This window comes from Sapajus apella, unplaced genomic scaffold (assembly GCF_009761245.1).
Source record: "Sapajus apella isolate SASKATOON/1434 unplaced genomic scaffold, GSC_monkey_1.0 scaffold31, whole genome shotgun sequence".
NCBI classification, from domain to species: Eukaryota; Metazoa; Chordata; class Mammalia; order Primates; family Cebidae; genus Sapajus; species Sapajus apella.
The window spans coordinates 14,942,725-14,963,858 of record NW_022436971.1 but is presented as its reverse complement, the minus strand read 5'-3'; the positions used below and the strand labels follow the sequence as shown (position 1 = coordinate 14,963,858).

The following is a 21,134-nucleotide window of genomic DNA, read 5'->3' as shown; positions in this document are numbered from 1 at the left end:
CATTTTCATATACACCGCGACAGTTATGCCAAAGAACAGGCAGACCCCTACAAATCCTACTTAAGTTTTATAAAGGGCGAGTAGTGAGGGAATGGCTATAAACTGCTCCGAGTTTCCTGAAATACAGTAGCTGTAGTTTTGCATTTACCTTGTGATACAGTCTTATATCCATGAAAAACCCATGCATATAGGCCCGGAGGAAAGGAGAGCCAATGAGGTGTGTGAGCCCTGGGAAAGGTTAAACAGAAGACAGCAGGTCCTTAAGCAATATTCATTAACATTTAACTGTTTTTCTTGTACAACAATTTGATTACAGTAAGATTTCACTGCAGAGTAACACTTTAAGGATTAGAATTAATAATCTTCTCTGATGTCTACAGGGAACATTTAATCTACTTCAACAATAACATCCTTATTTATTTTAAATGAAATAATCCTGCACACAGAAATGATGAGAAAGTCCTTATGAACTATGACAAGGAGGGTTACCTTATAACCCCTGAGTAGTCCTCAGATTTTTTATTTCCACAAACCAGTTCAATTTAGAAAATAATACTGGGGATCAACAGTAAGTTGCCAAACTGAAATGCGGAGAAGGGAGAGAAGAGAAACACTGTTATCTCCCACCGTTTGCAAAAACAAAGGACACTCACAAAAACAGTAAAGAACCATCTTCCAAGAAAACAGCTGACAAATTCCTACTGCCACATAGAAACAAACATACATGCAAATTAACACTCACATCACACAAGTACTCTTCATCAGAGACTAATGAAAAGTCTACTGCCAGTCAGGATTTGAGAGCCCTGCCTCAAACAATACCTTTCACAGTTTTCCAGTTTTAATAGATTACACTTAGAATTTATGGTGCTGGTGGTCACAAAAGAATGCTCTGCCTATGTCATAGAAATTATTTATTAATTGCAAATATTGACACAGAAGAAGGTTGAGACTATCTTCAAAATAAGGCCACATGTGATGTACTAACACGAGGAACACCTGTGGTATATGTCAGTGGTCCCCAACCTTTTTGGCTCCAGGGACTGGTTTTGTGAAAGACAATTTTTCCATGGATTGGGGGAGGGATGGTTTCAGGATGAAACTCTTCCACCTCAGATCATCAAGCATTAGATTCTCATAAGGGGCATGTGACCTAGATCCCTCGCATGTGCAATTCACAATAGGGTTCACACTCCTATGAGAATCTACTGCCACCGCTGGAAGGAGGCGGAGCTCAGGCAGTCATGCTCACTCGACACTCACCTCCTCCTATGTGGCTGTTAGTAGCAAGCCATAGATTGGTACGGGTCCATGGCTCAGGGGTCAAAGACCCCTGGTATAAGTGACTGTCCTTCTAAGGAAAACATTACTCTAATTTCCAAATTTTAGTGATATATATCCATCTAGACCTGAAAATCAAGTACTAGGCAAAATCACATAGTAGCATAAAATAGTATACCTTATAGAACAATATAAAAAGCAAAATTAAATTTGGGATACTCTCATAAAGGAATTCTAAAGCTTGGTTAGGAAAATACTGTCAAACAATTTATTAGGTTAATAAAACTATGGGGTTTGAACTTTCACAGTGGAGTCTTTAAAAAAAGAGGGCTGAGCCTTAACAAAATGTGTATATTCTCTAATCCTTCCTCCACGTGTATATTCTCTACTCCTTCCTCAGGATGAGGGTCTGATTAACCACTACACTGTAAAATACATATACCAGTGGTTGCAAAAGTAATTTTTTGCTCCCTTTATTAATGTCACAGCATTATTCCAAGTCAGGTCATAAATAAAAACCAAGTGGAGTGCTTTTCACAGTGAAACAATCCTACAGGTAACTCCATGGATCCCTAGTCCCAAGAGATCTTCTTGAGAAAAAAGGGCTCTGTGGTCAGGTAGGTTTGGGAAATGATTCATACTTTCCTCCCGTTTGGAGATGTACAATGCATGATGGTATTAAAGGCTCTAAGAAGTGTGTGAGGTAAAGATATGGATTTAACTGTGCTTAACCTAGCATTTCTCAAATTTATTTGCCACAAATCTCCTAAAATAACTGTGCTGAATATTTTCCAAGCATTTTCTGACTCATTCTCCAAGCAACCCTATGGGTAGGGACCAATATAATTCCCATTTTACAGATGAGGAAATAAAGGCTTAAAGAGGCTAAGTGAATTGGCCGAGTTGTGCAGATATTAAGTGAGAGAGGTGGGATGTAAACCCATGTCAGTCTACATGAAGTGCCCATGATATCAGCCACTATGCTATCCCTTTTACAGAAGTAATACTCCAAAGAATGGACTGTGGGAAATGCCAAGCTATAAGATCTGCTATTCGGTATATCCAGGAAGAGTCAGAACTTGCAAATATTCAATATGCTAATGCTGCACTAAGAATACTCTTAAGAAGTAAGGGAAGTTCATTACTTCTACTCTTAAGACATTCTATGTAGAAGATTTTATGTATTATGGAGAAATGATAAAGGCTCATTTGATATCAAAAGATATTAGTAATATACATAAAATGCTTTCTAGTATGACTGTCATTTTGTTGAATATTATATCTATTTCTATAGTTTTAATGAGCAGTACAATTACATTTTAACAACATATACCTAAACTTAAATAACTGCTCTCTTCACTCAAAATAAACCCAGTATAGAGATTGAAAAAGAACCCACAATGTACTAAACATAGTAGTTTACAAAAAAAAAAATCCACCAAAGAACAATGACTTTTTTTCCTTCCATTAAAGAATGTAGGTGAGTGTGACACAGCATATTATGAAAATTATGTTGGAGACACTTAAGAAGGTACTTCAGTAAGAAGGTCCTATTTCATTTGTAAGTCATTTTTTAAAAGGCTAAATTCAACTCTTTTTGATAGTAACTGATAGAAAGCAATTCTGCCTGGATCAACCATGCCATGAGATATGGGTTAAACAGGAAGTTTAATTAATCTAATTGCAACAGTTGCACATCTATTTGTTCCAAAGACAACTAAGTTGCCTCGACCTGGATCCTCTAAATGTTCCCACTCTCAGTAACTTCTGATGCAGCCCTCTGCCAGCAGAACAAGATGAGCACCATTTACTCTAATTTAGGGGAGTGTTAGGCAAGCAGGCCCAACGTGTCCCGCAGGGGCTGGGATGGCTGGGGGAAGAGCATGGACTCTGGGTTTAAAGCCCAACTCTCAAGATTACTATCACTGAAACTTTGGGCCATGTACATTTATCTTTTTTCTGTATTAGTTTCCTTATCTAATGAAATCATAACAGTATCCAATTCATATGGATGTGAAGATTGAATGAGTTACATGTAGAACACTTAGAATACTGCCTGCACATGCTGGGTGCAGTGGCTCACGCCTGTAATCCAAGCACTTTGAAAGGCCAAGGTAAGTGGATCACCAGAGGCTGGGATTTCAAGACCAGCATGGCCAACATGGTGAAACCCCATCTCACCAGGCTGCATGGCAGCACATATCTGTAATCATAGCTACTTGGGAAGCTGAGGCAGGAGAATCACTTGAGCCTGGGAGGTGGAGGTTGCAGCGAGACAAGATCGAGCCACTGTACTCCAGCTTGAGTGACAGAACAAGATTGTCTCAAAACAAAAAAAAGCAAAAAACAAAACAAAACAAAAACAACTTCCTGTACATAGTAAGTATAAGCCCTATATCATAAGTATTTGCTCTTCTTTAAGACACTTCTTGGCTTGTGACCTTTAAACATAAAGTGACTATTAAGGTTCTTCTATGTGGGAAGTTTCAATATCACTTCCTTTTTTTTTTTTTTTTTTTTTTTTAAGACAGAGTTTCACTCTTTTTGCCCAGGCTGGAGTGCAGTGTCACAATCTCAGCTCACTGCAACTCTGCCTCCCAGGTTCAAGTGATTCTCCTGCCTCAGCCTCCCAAGTAGCTGGCATTACAAGCACATGCCACCACACCCAGCTAATTTTGTACTTTTAGTAGACACAGGGTATCATCATGTTGGCCAGGCTGGTCTCAAACTCCTGACCTCAGGTGATCCGCCTGTCTTTGGCCTCCCAAAGTGCTGGGATTACAGGTGTGAGCCACCGCGCCTGGCCTCAACGTTGATAACACTTCTAAGTTTTGGATTGGGTCTTTTATAATCAATATCTAAAAGAAAGGCAGAAATCATTTACTTGCCATCTCTGAGATATTTTTAAAACCTTATGCTTCAGATAGGACTAGGGGAAAAATCCCAGTTGGTATCACTTCTAAGTTTTGGATTGGGTCTTTTATAATCAATATCTAAAAGAAAGGCAGAAATCATTTACTTGCCATCTCTGAGATATTTTTTAAACCTTACGCTCCAGATAGGACTGGGGGAAAAAATCACTGCTTTCATGACAGTTTTTTTCCTTTATATAGCTAGTATGCTAAAAGAAACTATTTGCTAAAATAAATTCTCATTTAAAGTACAAAAAAGCTTCAGTGGGTTACATTTACCTGAACTTTTCTCTAAGGAGAAAGGTTACAAATTTGACAATTTATAATATGTTTAATATCTGATTTGGCAGAAAGGGAAGATTTGGGAGATGAGGATGGGAGATGGCTCAGCCAATCTGAATGTTGAAAACTGGAAAAAAAAAAAAAAAGTAGAAATAAATAATTTCATAATCATTTTATCACAATTTTTTTTTACCTAAATTTTCAAGGTCTTTCTTGGTGACAAATTTGTAATCATCATAGACTGTGCTTTCTGGATTCTCTTCTAATTCTTCCGTCAAGTTGTCTAAGAAGGAACACCACCGAGGAGCAGGACCCAAAACCTGTTGGTGTTTATGAGAAGGTCAGCAGAGGCACAGTTTAGCACACCGTCCAAGACTCAGTTATTTATAACCAAATTCTTTAAATATGATTTCTAAATCCATTTTTCCATCAGAAGTATTGACAAATATATGCAATACATATAATGAACAAGTATATAATGGAAGAGAATAAACAAAGCAGTAAATGTTTAGGCTTTTAAGAGAAAATAATCTCACTTAGTCTAGGGCACAAAAGTATGAATGAATATTCTTAAACTAGAAGAACTATCAAAAATACAGATAAATAATTCAGGTGCATAACATCCAACCATCCTTCCTTCAAAATACTACCAGAATTCTACAAAAGCATTATTTGGTACAAAAGATTTTTTAAGTCTGCCAAACAAAAGTCCGAAAGAAAAAATATCTTTTTTTAAAAAAACAATATTTATTATTATTATTATTCGTAGAGACAGGATTTTGCCATGTTGCCCAGGCTGGTCTTGAACTCCTGAGCTCAAGCTACCACACTCCACCCAAAATTACTTTCTTTTAAGATTTTTCAACTAATTACTTGACAATTACATTCCATTCTGTATGGTCCACTTCATTTAATTAACTCATTAAAGACTAAAATTCTAGACTATTGTTAATGGCAATACATTTTATTCTTGAAAATTGCTAAGAGAATAGATACAAAAAATGGTAATACAAATGTTGCTCAATTTAGCCATTCCACCACATACACGTTTCAAAACATCATGCTGTACACAACAAATACATATAATTTGTATTTGCCATTTAAAAATAATTAGTTGATTTTTTAAATTTCTGTATAAAGAATTCTTCAAAACTCAATGGGTGACCAGGCTCCACAAGTTATCACAATGAAAGGCTGAGAAACAAACGGCTGAAGAGAATTATAACCAACTAATAAAATACGAATCATTAAGTTTATAATCCAACTTTGAAAAAAATATAATCCAACTACTTTCACAAAATAATATGATCGCTTTGTACATTTTTGCTATTGATACAAATCTTTCCCAACAAAATGCCACACCAGCTGAGGTCAATTTATGCCAAAGGAAACCTGCTCAGTCAACAGAGAAAATATGTTAATGAAATCCTCCTTTAAGCTGGAGGTATTCTGACAAGAGAACACTGGGCTCGGACAAAATGGAACTTCCAGTGACGACTTAACCTGTTTATTTCAGTAGCAATCAGGCATACCGGAAAAAAAACCCAGAAATCATAATGGAAATTATTAAATCTAGCTTAAACCATTTGTAGAAGGAAGAGAATTACAACAAAAAAAACAGCCTCTGTTAACACCGTCTTCAAATGAAAAGTAGATGTTAGATATGGCCATATTAGTTTAGTTATATTATTTTGCCTGATTAGAAAGGGTGATTCTCTTCACCCCAATACAGCATGAGAGTCTTACAGAGAAATTCCATATTAGCACAATCTACAATTTTAAAAAATAGAAGCAAAGGTTTTTATATGCTCAGTGGTTTGCCTCCAACCATAAAAGACAGACTCAAGAAATGCAAGGCGTTTTTTCAAATTTCATATAGAACACTTTTTAAAAGAACTCCTACGGTTTTAAGCAATTTTAGGACAGTAGCTTGAAGTCAACAACTAAATGCTACCACATACAAAGCACTGTGCTAAGCTGACGACTGTCCACGATCCCCTGAAGAAGTTTAAAATCCAGCTGGAGCACATATGTGTTCTTGCATGTGCACACGCATGCCCATACACACAGTGTGTGCAACGAACTCAGAATGCACTGAGTCCAGGGGGAAGATGCTGGAAACAACAACAACAACAACAGCGACGGCTGGGGACACTGAATAAGTCTACTTGAAAGGACTTCACGTTGGAATGTGCACTTGAGCAAGCTAGGAAAATCACAAGGCATCTTCTGATGCTGAGAGAGTTGAGGACCTTGTAACTACACGGGTAGGTATCTGCTTGCAGTGAGTCATAAATTGGAAAATACAAAGCTGTATCAGATAATGGTGTACTCCCTAAGACAGTAAGCTTTTCTTCTTTTAGACAAGATCAAAGTATGCTATTATCTCTTTTTCAGAATATCCAAGATACTGTCCTCTCAGGAGACGAGAGACATCTGTTTTGTAAACTGCTGAATTTTTAGTACCTAGAACAGTGCCTGCCAAACAGTAGGTGCTCAATAAATCTAGTCATGTGTAAAACACACCGTGAATTTCATACACACGAAGTACTAAAACTTAAAGGGTTCTCTCTGGCAAAAGTATTTCTAAATTGGTCTAATATTCCTTATTCAAGATAAGAACACTCAACTACCTCACCATAAAGCTACTGAATATATGAACGCTCCTGGTGAAGGATCTATCTTGACTCCTATGCAAGGGTACACTGGTTACCCAAAGGACCTCAAAATGAAATAGTTCCACCTTTAAATCATGGGCTTCGAAGACAATAAAAAGATGATACTGTGTACACTGACTTTTGGAGGTGAGAGGCAGGAATACTAAAACAGTCTAGATCTGAATTTACTTTCACATAAAATGTGAAAGTAAATTCACAGGAAATGTGAAAGTAAATTCTCTTTTGTAATGTTCCACAATATTTTTTCTGATTATCTAGATTTTAATGGAAGTGGTTTAAATTGCCTGTCAGAGGACAGGTCTAGTTATGGCAAATAATCTCTGCAATCAGATTCATGGCCATTAAATTTTCTAGGAAAAAATATTTCCATAAAAAACAAAATTAAATCTAGTAGCTGACCTTATTAATCACATTTCCCAAGTTCCTTTTCAGAGAAAAAACATCAAAACCACCACAACAAAGTTGAAATTATTGATTTACTCTGGTATAAACTGCAGGTTTTATCCACATTAGACCTTTCCTCAGAAGCCTATTAAGTTGCAAAAACAGTGGCTGGCTTAGCCAATAAGGAGGGCTCCACCACAGGCACGCCACACTCTCTGATGCACCTAAAATTACCACAGTGTCAATGTGTAAAATGTCCTTGTTGCCTTCGTAGCCATAAAATATGTTAAACCTCAACTAATCCTTTAAAATATATTAATTTACTTTCTAAATTCCGCATTTTACAACTTGAGGAAAACATCCTTCTTGGCCATACATGGACTATCGCTGCTACCTCAAACTTCCCAGGTTTTCTGTCTTGCTATTACATTGCTGTATTCTAGGCTTCAGTCACAACCATGTTGCCCATGCTCATCAATTTATAAGATTTTCTTTTTACTTTTTTAGAGACAGGTTCTTGCTGTGTTGCCTAGGCTGGTCTTGAAACCCTGAGTTCAAGAGATCCTCCTGCCTCAGCCTCTAGAATAGCTAGAATTGTAGGCAGTGGCACTGTGCCCAGCAAGTATTTCTTAAACTCACAGGTCAGTATTAATAAAAGGAGAAAATTCAAAACTGATCATCAGGTTGCTAGAAAAGGATAATGTGGATCCCTCAGCAACTTTAATGATAATCATATCAACCAATCTAAATGGAGACAGTTGATTCTCCAAAATATGAAAGAATCTTTATGTACCAACATGCTACAAGAAGGCCGCAACTCAAATGCAGCGAAGTATCTGCTTGTGCCAATCCATTTGAGCAGAAGAACCAATTTTAAAGGACATGAAAATACATGCCATATGCCCAAGATTATCACTGCTTCTATGATTACAATCTGCCTTTAAGATGTTAATCACAAAACTCAAAATTCTCATATATTCCTGTAATGGACTACAAGTGGGGAGGAAAAAGGGTAAATACTAAGAATCTTAGGGGCCAGGTGCAATGGCTCACGCCTAATCTCAGCACTTTGGAAGGCCAAAGTGAGGGGGCTGCCTAAGCCCAGGAGTTCAAGACAGCCTGGGCAACACAGTGAGATCCTGTCTCTACAAAAATACACATTGCTGGCCACCTGCAGTGGCTCACACCTGTAATCCCAGCACTTTCGGAGGCTGAGGCGGGCAGATTGTCCGAGGTCAGGAGTTCGAGACCATCCTGGCCAACATGGTGAAACCCCATCTCTACTAAAAATACAAAAATTAGCTGCGCATGGTGGCACATGCCTGTATCCCAGACACTCAGGAGGCTGAGGCGTGAGAATTGCTTGAACCCAGGAGGTGGAGGTTGCGGTAAGCCAAGATTGCACCACTGCACTCCAGCCTAGGTGACAGAATTAGACTCTCTCTCAAAAGAAAAAAAAAGCCATATTGTTAAAATTAGCTGGGCATAGTGGCATGTACCTGTAGTCCTAATTAATATCCCAGGAGCGTGAGATGGAAGGATCCCTTAAGCTCAGGATTTGAAGGCTGCAGTGAGCTATGATGGTACCAATGCTCTCCAGCCTGGGCAACAGAGTGAGACCCTGTCTCTAGAAACAATAAAAAGAAAAAGAAAATACATAAATAAATAAACTCTTAGGGAGTTGAAAGAGGATACTCGTTCCCTTACTCTACTTTAGAAAAACCACTGTGCTTCATCCCAAAGCTGTGCTGAGACAGAAAAAAGACTGAGGATTACCAGATAAATGGTTTTAAAAGATCAAGGGTGATTAAAACAACAACAAAGTACTATTAATATTATACACAAAGAACCAAAGTCTACTAACCCAATATAAATGCCACCATTTTTTTCCGCTTACTTATATTGCTACTGAGTATAATAAAGCATTTCATTATCTAACGTACTAGTAATATAAAAAATAAGAAAATAATTGATAACACAGAACAGCCAATAAATTTGTAATTATCATTTTTTTTAGAAATATTCTTTTTGGTTTTTTTTTGAGACAGTGTCTCCATATGTATCTCAGAGTGGAGTGCAGTGGCGTGATCTCAGCTCACTGCAATCTCCGCCTCCCAGGTTCAAGCGATTCTCATGCCTCAGCCTCCTGAGTAGCTGGGATTACGGGCACGCACCACCACACCCAGCTAATTTTTTTGTATTTTTAGTAGAGATGGGGTTTTGCCATGTTGGCCAGGCTGGTCTCGAACTCCTGACCTCAGGTGATCTGTCCACTTTGGCCTCCCAAAGTCTGGGATTACAAGCGTAAGTCACAGTGGCCAGCCTAGAAATATTCTTTTACAAGCCTGGGCAATGTAGTGAGGCCTTGTATCTACACAAAAAAACACACAAAAAATTAACCAGTCATAGTGGCATGTGCCTGTGGTCCCAGCTATTTCTGAGGCTGAGGTGGGAGGATCACTTGAACTCACAAGGTCAAGCTGTAGTGAGCCATGATCACGCCTCTGCACTCCAGCCTGGGCAACAGAGTTGGACCCTGTCTCAAAAAGAAAAAAAAAAAAGTATCACATGGAAAAATGACATGAGTATATTATTTTAATTTCAGGAATAAAACTGGAACTATAAAATGTAACAAGACAGATTTTAATTCAATTTTTATGCATCACATATTTATTGAATTCTATATTCATTATGTTCTAGGTATAGTATGCCCTATAAAAATAGGTAGTAGAATGAAACCCAAAAGGAACAGAGTTGTTTCAAATATAGCAATACCTAAGTATTGACATACGGAAGGACTAAATGATTCTTAATTTCTTCAACTTTACTCATTCATTCAAAAAGTTAACTGAGCATTTAGTAAAAGTTAAGTGCTAAAAGTCAAACATAAGCAAAATAAGGTGTGGAAAACAATCAAGGACAATACGGTGGGATTAATGCCAAAATGGAAAGTTTTTTTTTTTTTTTTTTTTTTGTATTTTTTTAGTTGAGACGGGGTTTCACCATGTTGACCAGGATGGTCTCGATCTCTCGACCTCGTGATCCACCCGCCTCGGCCTCCCAAAGTGCTGGTATTACAGGCGTGAGCCACCGCGCCCGGCCCATTTTTTATGTTTTAATGACACTATTAAACAGGTAAGAACTACATTTACTGACCAGCAACAACAGGGAGTTTGAATATGAAACAGTTTTACCACCTAGCAACCATATCAAGTATCTAGTTATTTGATTATACAATCGTTTTCAGGACACTCTAAAAATAGATATAAATACCAATTCTGGAACTAGAATAATAAAAACAATAACAACAATAAAAATAATAATAGCACCAGCAATCCACTGAAGAAGTAGAGGGTTTTCCCCATTAGAATTTTTTTTTTTTTGAGATGGAGTCTCACTCTGTTGCCCAGGCTGGAGTGCAGTGGCGCAATCTTGGCTCACTGCAATCTCCGCCTACCAGGTTCAAGTGATTCTCCTGCCTCAGCCTCCCAAGTAGCTGGGACTACAGGCATGCACTACCATGCCCAGTTAATTTTTGTATTTTTAGAAGAGATGGGGTTTTGCCATGTTGGCCAGGCTAGTATTGACCTGACCTTGGGTGATCCACCTGCCTCGGCCTCCTAAAGTGCTGGGATTACAGGCATGAGTTACTGTGCCCGCTCCCCATTAGAATTTAAATCCTGGTCTAACCAGAAATCTGTTAACCTTACTTTAAGGCCATGATTCTTTTTGGAAAACAGGATCTCACTGTTGCCCAGGCTGGAGTGCGGTGGTACAACCATAGCTCACTGCAGGTAGGCCCTCATTCTTTATCAGAAACAACTAGGGCCAGGGTTTGAAACAAGTAAGTTTTTGCGTTTTAAAAAAGGAGCATGTATGCTGTTTATAACAAGTGAGGCCTGAGTCAGTGGCCCCTGATCAACCATATTAACAACTCTGCAGCAAAACCTACACATATTCACACCAGTGATTTGTGATAAACACAGACCTAGAAAGAAACTCGCTATTTCACACAGGTTTAAGTCCTGATGAATCAGGTCCAGACATGGTTCACCACCGAGTTATTTTCAAGGTAAATTTTCAAGGTAAATTTCAGAATTGCAGTTAAGAGATGATGGAGCTGTACTACAATGTATATACACACTATACATAGCTACATATGGTAAATAGATACTAAATATAGACATGCTATAAATATCAGTGACCACTATTATGATTAATGATAATTTTTCTAATCCCACAGCCTGCATCTCTGGTGGGAAAATGGGATTTTGCCAATTAAGAAAACCAACTCTGCATATAAACTCAAAAGAAAACTTTCTTTTCCAGCTTTTCTTCCATTATTGGTTGAAAGGCCTCACTAGCAGCAGCATGTATTTTCAAATTCTGACAGCTGAGGCTTAATAAATGATCATAAACCCAAGAGAAACAACTGGGTGAGCCAGAGGGCGTGGCCATGTCCTTAAGCGTGTGTAATTACTTTTGCAGCATAATGAGCAGCCTAATTGTATACCCAAGTTTACATGCATTTGTGTGAGTAATTATGAGTCATTTAAATGTACTCTACTTGTAGTGTTTTGTTCTTAAAAATCAGATTAGCAAAGAAGCAATTTGATTTCAACATTTTAAAAGATTTATTTTTGAAAAAGAAAAACTACTATCTGCCATGACTCAATTGATTTAATATTTGGAAAGATAATTTAGGGACTGAAATGAAATAACAAGAAAAATAAGGCCAAGTAAAAATATACGTAAGACTCCTTAAGCCACTATCTCACTAATAGCCCATCAAGCAATAGTCAATCTATGTGACACTATGAGTACAAATACGCACGACAAAGTCCCTTTAATCAAGGGCTAGTGGAGATAGGACGCCCCAAGCAAACGTTTAAACACGAAATTAAAACTAATGTTAAGAAATACAGAGAGCTTTCGGTTAATAATGGTATCCCCATCTCTCTCAAGCCTTTCCTCCCTCAGAATCCTTGGGGCAATAACTTCCAGGCTCTAAGCGTGGGGGGAAAACAGGATGAGGCACAGGCCTGAATCAAGGGGGAATGATGGAGCCGATGAACACCCAAATCCTCACCATTCCTAAAGAGTCCAGGAGATAATTCTCTGGAGGAGGGGAACCGAAGCTGCCCTAGGGGGCTGGGGGTTGTAGGGAGAGTATACCCCCAGGCACAGGTGACTTAAGCTGTGGGGCTGAAGTCAGGCCAATTAATGGCAGTGTAGGCATCAAACTGTGGGACCCTTGGCTCCTTTTCCCAGTCCCTGGAATGCCAAAGTCAAGCCTATGTTGCTGTGCGTCCACTCTACCAGCCCAAACCCCTAATGCCTCAGAAAGAAACTGGGGGATTCTTCTCTGGAGAAAATGAAAGGTCCCAGAAGACAGACTTCAAGATACTGACATCTGGGAATAGTTATTAGCTGAAGGGGCAACATGAAAACTACCAGTGGACAAGACCACCTTGCCTTTTTTTTTTTTTTTTTTTAGACAGAGTCATGCTCTGTCACCCAGGCTGGAGTGCAGTGGTGCAATCTCAGCTCACTGCAACTTCTGCCTCCAGGAGTCTTGTGCCTCAGCCTCCCAAATAGCTGGGATTACAGGTGTGCACCACTATACCCGGCTAATTTTTGTATTTTTAGTAGAGATGGGTTTTCACCATGTTGGCAAGGCTGATCTCGAACTCCTGACCTCAAGTGATTTACCCACCTCGGTCTCTCAAAGTGCTGGGATTACAGGCATGAGCCACCGTGTCTGGCCCCAGTTAGCATTTTAGCACATCATTCTTCGTTCTTTTTGTTTGTTTGAGACAGGGTCTCACTTTATCACCCAGATTGGAGTGCAGTGACGTGATCTCAGCTTACTGCAGTCTCAACCTCCCAGTTTCAAGGCATCCTCCCACCTCAGCCCCTCAAGTAGCTGGGACTCCAGGTGTGCGTCACCATGCCCAGCTCATTTTTGTCTCTTTTGTATAGATGGAATTTCGTCATGTTGCCCAGGCTGATCTTAAACTCCTGAATCCAAGCGATCCACTGGCCTGGGTCTCCCAAAGTGCCAGGATTACAGGCGTAAGCCACCATGTCTGGCCCTCATTCTTAAACAGGAACAGGTTGCCTAAGCTCCCTCCCCATTCACTTATTCAACAAAGAGTTACTGCCAGGCACTTTCACCTTCTCTCCAGATACTCAGTAAACAAAGCACAGAAGAGTCCCCACCTTCAAAGCGCTTACCTTCCAGAAAGGGGAGACAACAAACAAGGGAGAGGCAGTGTAGAGCATGACAGACAGAGACCAGTGCTGTGGGGAAACTGAGGGAAAGAAGGCGATGAAGAACAGAGGGGAAGGGGAGATGGATGGACACAGACCCAAGAATCAGAAGGGAGTGACCCTCAGGAATACCTGGCAACTGCAAAGGCCTAGAGGTTGGAATTGCTTGGCATGTTTGCAGATCAGTAAAAAGATCAGCCCAGTGTGGCTTGAACAGAGAGCAAGGGTGAGCAGGGGCATTCACGAGGATCACTCTGGCAGAGGCTGGGCAACTAACTGGTGGTGGGCATTTAAGGAAATCTCTGTTCAATCATTACCTGACAATTCAGCAAACCAAGCAGAGACTTCAGTCATCACACGTAACACAGAAATCAGATTTTGTAGAATTAGTCCAGGAGAGTCACTAAACAAACAAACCAACAGCAAACTCTGGGGACCTGGGGGAGGGGCCGAGTTCCATAATTCCTAAATTAGATTTAAAGCATCCAGCTTCCAACAGGAATATTAGAGGACACGCAAAGAAACAAGAAAAGCAGGGTCCATGTACAGGGAGGGGGAAGTGGTCAGAGAACTCATCTTTAAGAGACTAGTTATTTTACTAAGTCCAAACACTGAACTTAGAAAAAATTGGATCATGACATTTATCAACGGCTGAATGGGTGAACAGGATGTGATGTATCCATACAATGGAATATCACTCAGCAATAAAAAGGAAAAAAGATACATGGTACAACACGGATGAACCTGGAAAACAGGTTAAAGAAAAAACAGACAACACATTGCAGGAGTCCATTTACATGAAATGTCCAGAAAAGGCAAATCTATAGACAGGAAGAAGATCAGTGGTTGCAGGGGCTGGGGGGAGGGAGGAGAAGGAAGAATAACTGGCATGGGGTTTCTGATTCTTCATCAACCAGAGGGATGGACAAGGACCCAAGGGGCAGGAGGGAGTGATCCTCAAGAATAGCTGGCAACTGCAAAGGCCTAGAGGTTGGAATTGCAGAACATCATGGAATTAGTGGCAACCACTGTACAACTCTTTTTGATTTGAGATGGGGTCTCACTATGTTACCCAGGCTGGTCACAAACTCCTGGGCTCAAGCGATCCTCCTGCCTCAGCCTCCCAAGTAGCTGGGATTACGGGTAGGCATCACAGAGCCTGGCTTAGGACTATATACTTTAAAAGGATAAACTTCATGGTATGTGTATTATGTCTTTTTAAAGGTGTTATTTTTTAAAAATCGAACGAAAGGATCCTGCGCTGCACAAGGTTATTATGTCTCCTTAGTTTCCTGTAATCTAGGAGTCCCCCTCACCTTCACTGACTCAGGATGTGAACACTTTCTCAAGGCTCAGGCCAGAGCTCTTAGAAAGAGCCCTGATTTGCAGAGGTCCCCACAGTCCTCCTCTGGTAATCACTCCTCATAATCAGTTCCTGTTAAACGTTTCTGGTGAGAATCACACAGGCAAAGCTGTGCCAAAAGAATACTTCAAACTATTTCCATACTGTTTGGCTCTATGATTAGCATTTGCAAAGTCATGTGTTCACAGCACTTTATTTTCATGTCTTTTTATATTTTTGTATTTTTTCATTATTTTTTATATTTTGAGTATAAAATTAGGTTCCAGGAAGGGAGTCCAATAAGGGTTTGTCTGGGGTCTGTCTCCCAGGACCTCCCCTGGCTTAGGAAGGGAGGCCAGAAAAATCCAAGAAACATTTATTCCCACCCACTACCCCAATACACAAATAAACTGGAAAGACGGTACGTTTGGGGACAGGGCACACCTCAGTTCTTTTCAAAGGGAGGTGACAGGAAGTTACTTTTTAGCAAACTTACTGAAAAGACTATGCTTACGCTCTGCTATTTCACCAAACAAAAATATATACAAAATCAATCTGCTCCTTTTCCTTTTTAAATTTTTAACATTTACTTGAGGAGCTGGAATGTGAAGGAAGCTTCTGGGAAACCAAAGCAATAATTTACTGAAAACTAAATTCACGTATCTATTGGATGTTGATAAACTTTGAACTTAAGCAGGATTCAGAATATGCAAGCTTGGTGAAGACAGATATTCCTAAAAAAATGTAGGAACAGGAGATAAAGTTATTTTCAAATGAACCACTGTAGTATGTATGTATGTATGTATGTATGCATGCATGTATGTATTTATGAGACAGGGTCTTGCTCTGTCACCCAGGCTGGAGTACAGTGGCTTGATCATAGCTCACTGCAGCCTTGACCACCTGGCTTAAGTGATCCTCCTGGACTACAGACACGTACCCATGCCCAGCTAATTTATTTTATTTTGTAGAGATGGGGGTCTCACTATGTTGCCCAGGCTGGTCTTGAACTCCTGGGCTCAAGTGATCCTCCCACCTTGGCCTGCCAAAGCGCTGGGAGGACAGTTGTGGCCACTCACTGTGCCTAGCCAAATCACTGTAGTTTAAGTGTGCAAAAGTGTTATTCAAAATCATAAAACTCATTCATAAAACAAATCTGTTAAAATTCTCTTAAATATTCAAAAGTGGATTTCACTTATTATTCTACTTTGAAGTAGAATAAAAAGATTTACATGTCTGTCTGCTTTTCAGGAAACACTACAAATGACATGTTAAATAGCATGAAAAAATCCTCAGCTTACATTTTTCCTCACTTCTGAAGGAAGAAAAAGAAAATTTTAACATGGCCCCAATCATCTTCAAAGTCCAGTTAGCTGAATAAGAAAACAGATGTTTATTTTAAAGTCTCCTGTTCATTCATTCCTGAAGAGCCTGGCCTTGCACCTTGGCTCCAGTCATTTGATGTTTATCGTCATATTACACTTGAATTCCAGTGCAGTTTCCTAGAGTTCACTTCCAGAGTTTGCAATAACAATGACTCTAAGCAGTGTTAAACTCCTTTACTTCCAGCCTTTTCCTCTCTCAATTTCCTAACTATGCCAAACGCTAAACTTGCACACATGCGCACACACACATGCCCCAAGGATGCTAAAGGCACTACGCCAATTTGCTTACACGAGAATGTATTTATCTTTTTGATCATGCACCTGGTGATGAGCATTCCCCAAGATCTTGTTTTGTCATTTTACTCCTGCCAAGAGTTACACAGATGGTTTGGTGTGTTATCCTTAGCACATGAGTAGTTTCCTGATTCCACTTGACTTCCTTGAAGGCAAAGTGTTTATTAATAACTTTTCTGCATATTCTTATTGCTTTTAATTCTTAATTCTGAAATCTATATAAAAACTAAGGGTACCAATATATTTAAAAATACCCAAGGGGAAAAACTTGGCAGAAACAAAGGAAGAGCAAAACTTTTAAAAAATCATATGTACACTTTTTCTCAAGGTTCTATACCTTAACAGTGCTATTCTAGGAAGGTGAAAAAATATTTTAACACCATGTAGCAGTTACTGATTATCTTGGGGAGGCAGTCATGCATAGAACTAGGAAATCCTGAAGAACACATTTTAAATTCATACAAAATGAAAATTTCCATATGTTTCCCCAAATAAAGCTGAAGGAAAGAAAGCATGATGCTGGCATAGCAAAGGATGTAAAGGAACTCAATGTGAACTCAGTGGAATAAAATGCGGTCAACCACAAAGTACTTAAGTAGAGTCTTAAATATGCATAGTTTCCTCTGAGGCGATAAACAGGGTTCCCACACATGTGATGATATTTAGGATCTCACTAAGATGTATGATATGTGGGTGTGCATGGCTGCAGGAGGGAATCAGTGTGTATACACTGTTGGTTTTTGTTGTTGATGTTGTTGAGACAGAGTTTTGCTCTATTGCCCAGGCTGGAGTGCAGTGGCATAATCTCAGTTCACTGCAGCCTCTACCTCCTGGGCTCATGCAATCCTCCTGTCTCAGCCTCCTGATTAGCTGGGACCACAAGTGCATGCCACCATGCCAGGCTAACTTTTTACATTTTAGTAGAGACAGAGTTTTGCATGTTGGCCAGGCTGGTCTCAAACTACTGAGCTCAAAAGATCCACATGCCTTGGCCTCCCAAAGCCACTGTGCCTGGCCACTGCTAATTATTTTGTAGTGAAGTCTTAGGGTAGATCTCAAAGACTTCGTGTAAAATCTAAGCATCATAAAAAAAAATATGAAGAACTTTATTTAAAAAAACCATACACATAATGAAATCTTTAAACTTAGAAGGAAAAGAAAGTGATGAAGTTTGATAGGGATGGTGGTGAGAGGTTAAAAAAAAAACAACTGCTATAATACACTCAAAAATTTAACTTTGGGGTGTGGTGGTTCATGCCTGTAATCCCAGCACTTTGGGATGACAAAGCAGAAGGATCGTTTGAGCCCAGGAATTCAAGACCAGCCTGGACAACATGGCAAGACTCCATCTCTATAAAAAAACACAAAAATTATCCAGGTGTGGTAGCACATTGCTGTAGGCCCAGGTACTCAGGAGGCTGACGTTGGGCAATCACTTGAGCCCTGGAGTTCAAGACTGCAGCTGTGATCAGGCCACTGCACTCCAGCCTGGGCGACATTGGAATAAGACCCTGCCTCAAAAAAAAAAAAAAAAAAAGCAACTTTGGACTCCTACGAAACTAAGGCAAAAGGAGATGCAGAGGAAGGTGGGAAGCCACACCACTTTACTTGATAAAGGGAAGTATACTGAAAGTATACTGGAAGAAGAAATTCTCTACTGGAACAAAACTCAAGCAGCATATCATAGATCCTTAAGGGAGTCCAGCAACAAAAAATATTTCTTTGAGGGCTTACAGAAGTTCAACACCAAGGAAAAATCATTAAACTATAATTTATGAAGGCCAAAGTCATGTGGTCTGAGGAAGTGGCTTAATGATCTCACTTGACTCTGGAAAAGTTTAGAGCTATGCTGTCCAGTAAGGTAGTCACTAAGCCACTTGTGGGTATTTAAGTTAAAATTAATTAAATGAAATTAAAAATTCAATCACTTAGATGCAGTATTCACATTTCAAGTGCTCAGCAGCTTCATGTGACTAATGGCTACGACATAGGACACAGCAGATATAGGATGTGTCTGTCATCACAGAAATGCTGGTGGCAGACTTTGGTTTAGAGAACGGGAAAATGTGAATGGTAAATAGTTACACAGAAAACTATGTAAATAAAGTATGATATATCTATATAACAAAACACTATGCAACTATTAAAGAGTGAGTTTGATTTATGTGATGACCAGAATCCTATTGCTAGTGATCAAAAACACCTTTCGGAATAGTATAATGAGGGCTTGATTCTGTGCCAGCCCCATGCCAGCGCTGTGTATGTGGTATGTGACTTGCCTGCATAGTATGTGCACCGGCTTGTTAATAATTGTCATGAAGGACTTCTTTTCTCAGCTATCTATTGTTACAAGGGTTAATTTTTTTTTAGTTAGAGCATTTTTCCTAAAAAAAAGAAGAAAAAATAAACACCCCCAAATGAATACAGGCACAGATGTAGATACCAAGTGGTTAACAAGTCCCTGACATTATGAAACTGAAACCTCAATTATTTCAAATACTCTGTAAAGGAGCAGAGACCCAGCCCGATTCAAAATTGAAGCCATTGGTGAGCACTCAAGTCAGTACTAGTGCTGGTGACTGAGAACACCTATTCAAACTGCAGACAATAAAGATGCCTTTTTTTCTCCAAAAAATTCAAGAACCTAACTCATAACCTTTGATACTTTCCATGGAGATAAACTGGAAAAACAGAAGATCAAAACTCCCTCCCAGGAAGCAGTTTACATACAGAGAGTTAGAATGAAGACAATTCAACACAGCCAAAACTGAACTTAGCATCTACTCCACCTTATCTCTGTGAACGGTATCACTACTCAGTCAGTTCTCCTCTCCCTCTCATCCTTCACTCCCCATGAATCACCACACCCCATGGGCATACTCCTTGATGTCTCACACTCAACTCCTCCCTCACCATGCGTACTGATGGGGCCCTCATTATTTTTTCTAATCAATTACAGTATGTCCTATCCCTGGCTTCCAAAGCCAACCCCTAATATACAGGCAGAATCATTGGACACACCTGATTTCCCTCCTATGAATAAAACCCTTCAAAGGCATGCCACTTGAGTCAAAAGAAAAGGCAAAAATTGTTTCATGGTATAAAAGGTTTGGCTTTAAGTCCTGATACTTCTCCAGTAAGAATGGAAAAGTATTAGTATCTCTCATCCCATAACAGCCACTAAAAAACCCAACTCTTTCCAAACAGGCTGAACAGACTGGGGCTCATGTGTCTTACTTCAGCTCCCTCTGTAAAGAATGATCACCCTGATTCTACCACCCTTCTTTCCACCATCACTGCCTAATTCCTGAATGGCCTTTGAAATTTGATTCAAATATTACTTATGGGAAAGTGACTTTTTAAAAAATCTCTTGTAAGATCCTGTATATCAAAGTCCGTTATCATCTGTATTATCTGTTCCTTTACTAGACTATCAGCTCCTAGGCAACAAGGCCCACATCTTCAAATGCCTTTGATATCCTACTGCAGCCTCTGATATTCTGCCCTTAGTACAGGCACAGGAAAGATGCTCACTGTTTGTGTAATAAATGTTTGTATAATAAATGACCCAGCCCCTCAAAAACTTAAAACTAACGAATTAACACAACTATCTAGTTAAGAACACAAAGACAAAAATCATAGTATGTCGTTTTCATGACTGACCAACATAAATAAATGATACTTGCAAATTGAAACAATAAGATACTGTACCACTACACATCAATTAGAATGGCTAAAATGCAAAAGCACTGACAACACCAAAAGCTGATGAGGGTGTGGAGCAACAGGAACTCTCACTCACTACTGTCAGAAAGACAAAAAGGCACAGGCACTTTGGAGGAGTGTCTGGCAATTTCTCAAAAACTAAACATATTGTGACCATATGATATAGCGATCAGGTTCCTTCACATTTACCCAAACAAGATGAAAACTTATGTGTACATGAAAACCTGCATGAGAATGTTTACAGTGGCTTTACTCCTAACTGACCAAACTGGGAACAACCAAGAGGGCTTTCAATAGGCGAATGGACAGACAAGCTGCAGTACATCCAGACAAGAGAATGTTACTCAGCTATAAAGGAAAATAGCTATCATGCTACAGACAGACATGGAGGAATCTCAAAAGCATACAATTAAGTGAAAGAAGCCAATCTGAAAAGCCTACATACTGTATGATTTCATCTCTATGACATTCTGTAAAAAAGCAAAACTAGAGATAGTAAAAGTACCAGTGATTGCTCAAGGTTTTGGGGATGGAGGAAGGGATGAACAGGTGGAATAGAACAACCAAGTGGGCATCA

At 39.4% G+C, this 21,134-nt stretch overlaps 1 protein-coding gene across 2 annotated transcripts in view; it reads right to left on the bottom strand.

The window, feature by feature from the left end:
* The window catches only part of NOL10 (nucleolar protein 10), a 113,683-nt gene that overhangs the window by 29,382 nt on the left and 63,167 nt on the right, over positions 1-21,134 (bottom strand). For both annotated transcript variants that reach the window (XM_032294135.1, XM_032294136.1), the window contains 2 exons: positions 4,669-4,795; positions 149-228 (listed from right to left, as the gene is read on the bottom strand). In XM_032294135.1, the coding sequence (XP_032150026.1) occupies positions 149-228; positions 4,669-4,795 (207 nt within the window). The remainder of the gene's footprint in view (positions 1-148; positions 229-4,668; positions 4,796-21,134) is intronic.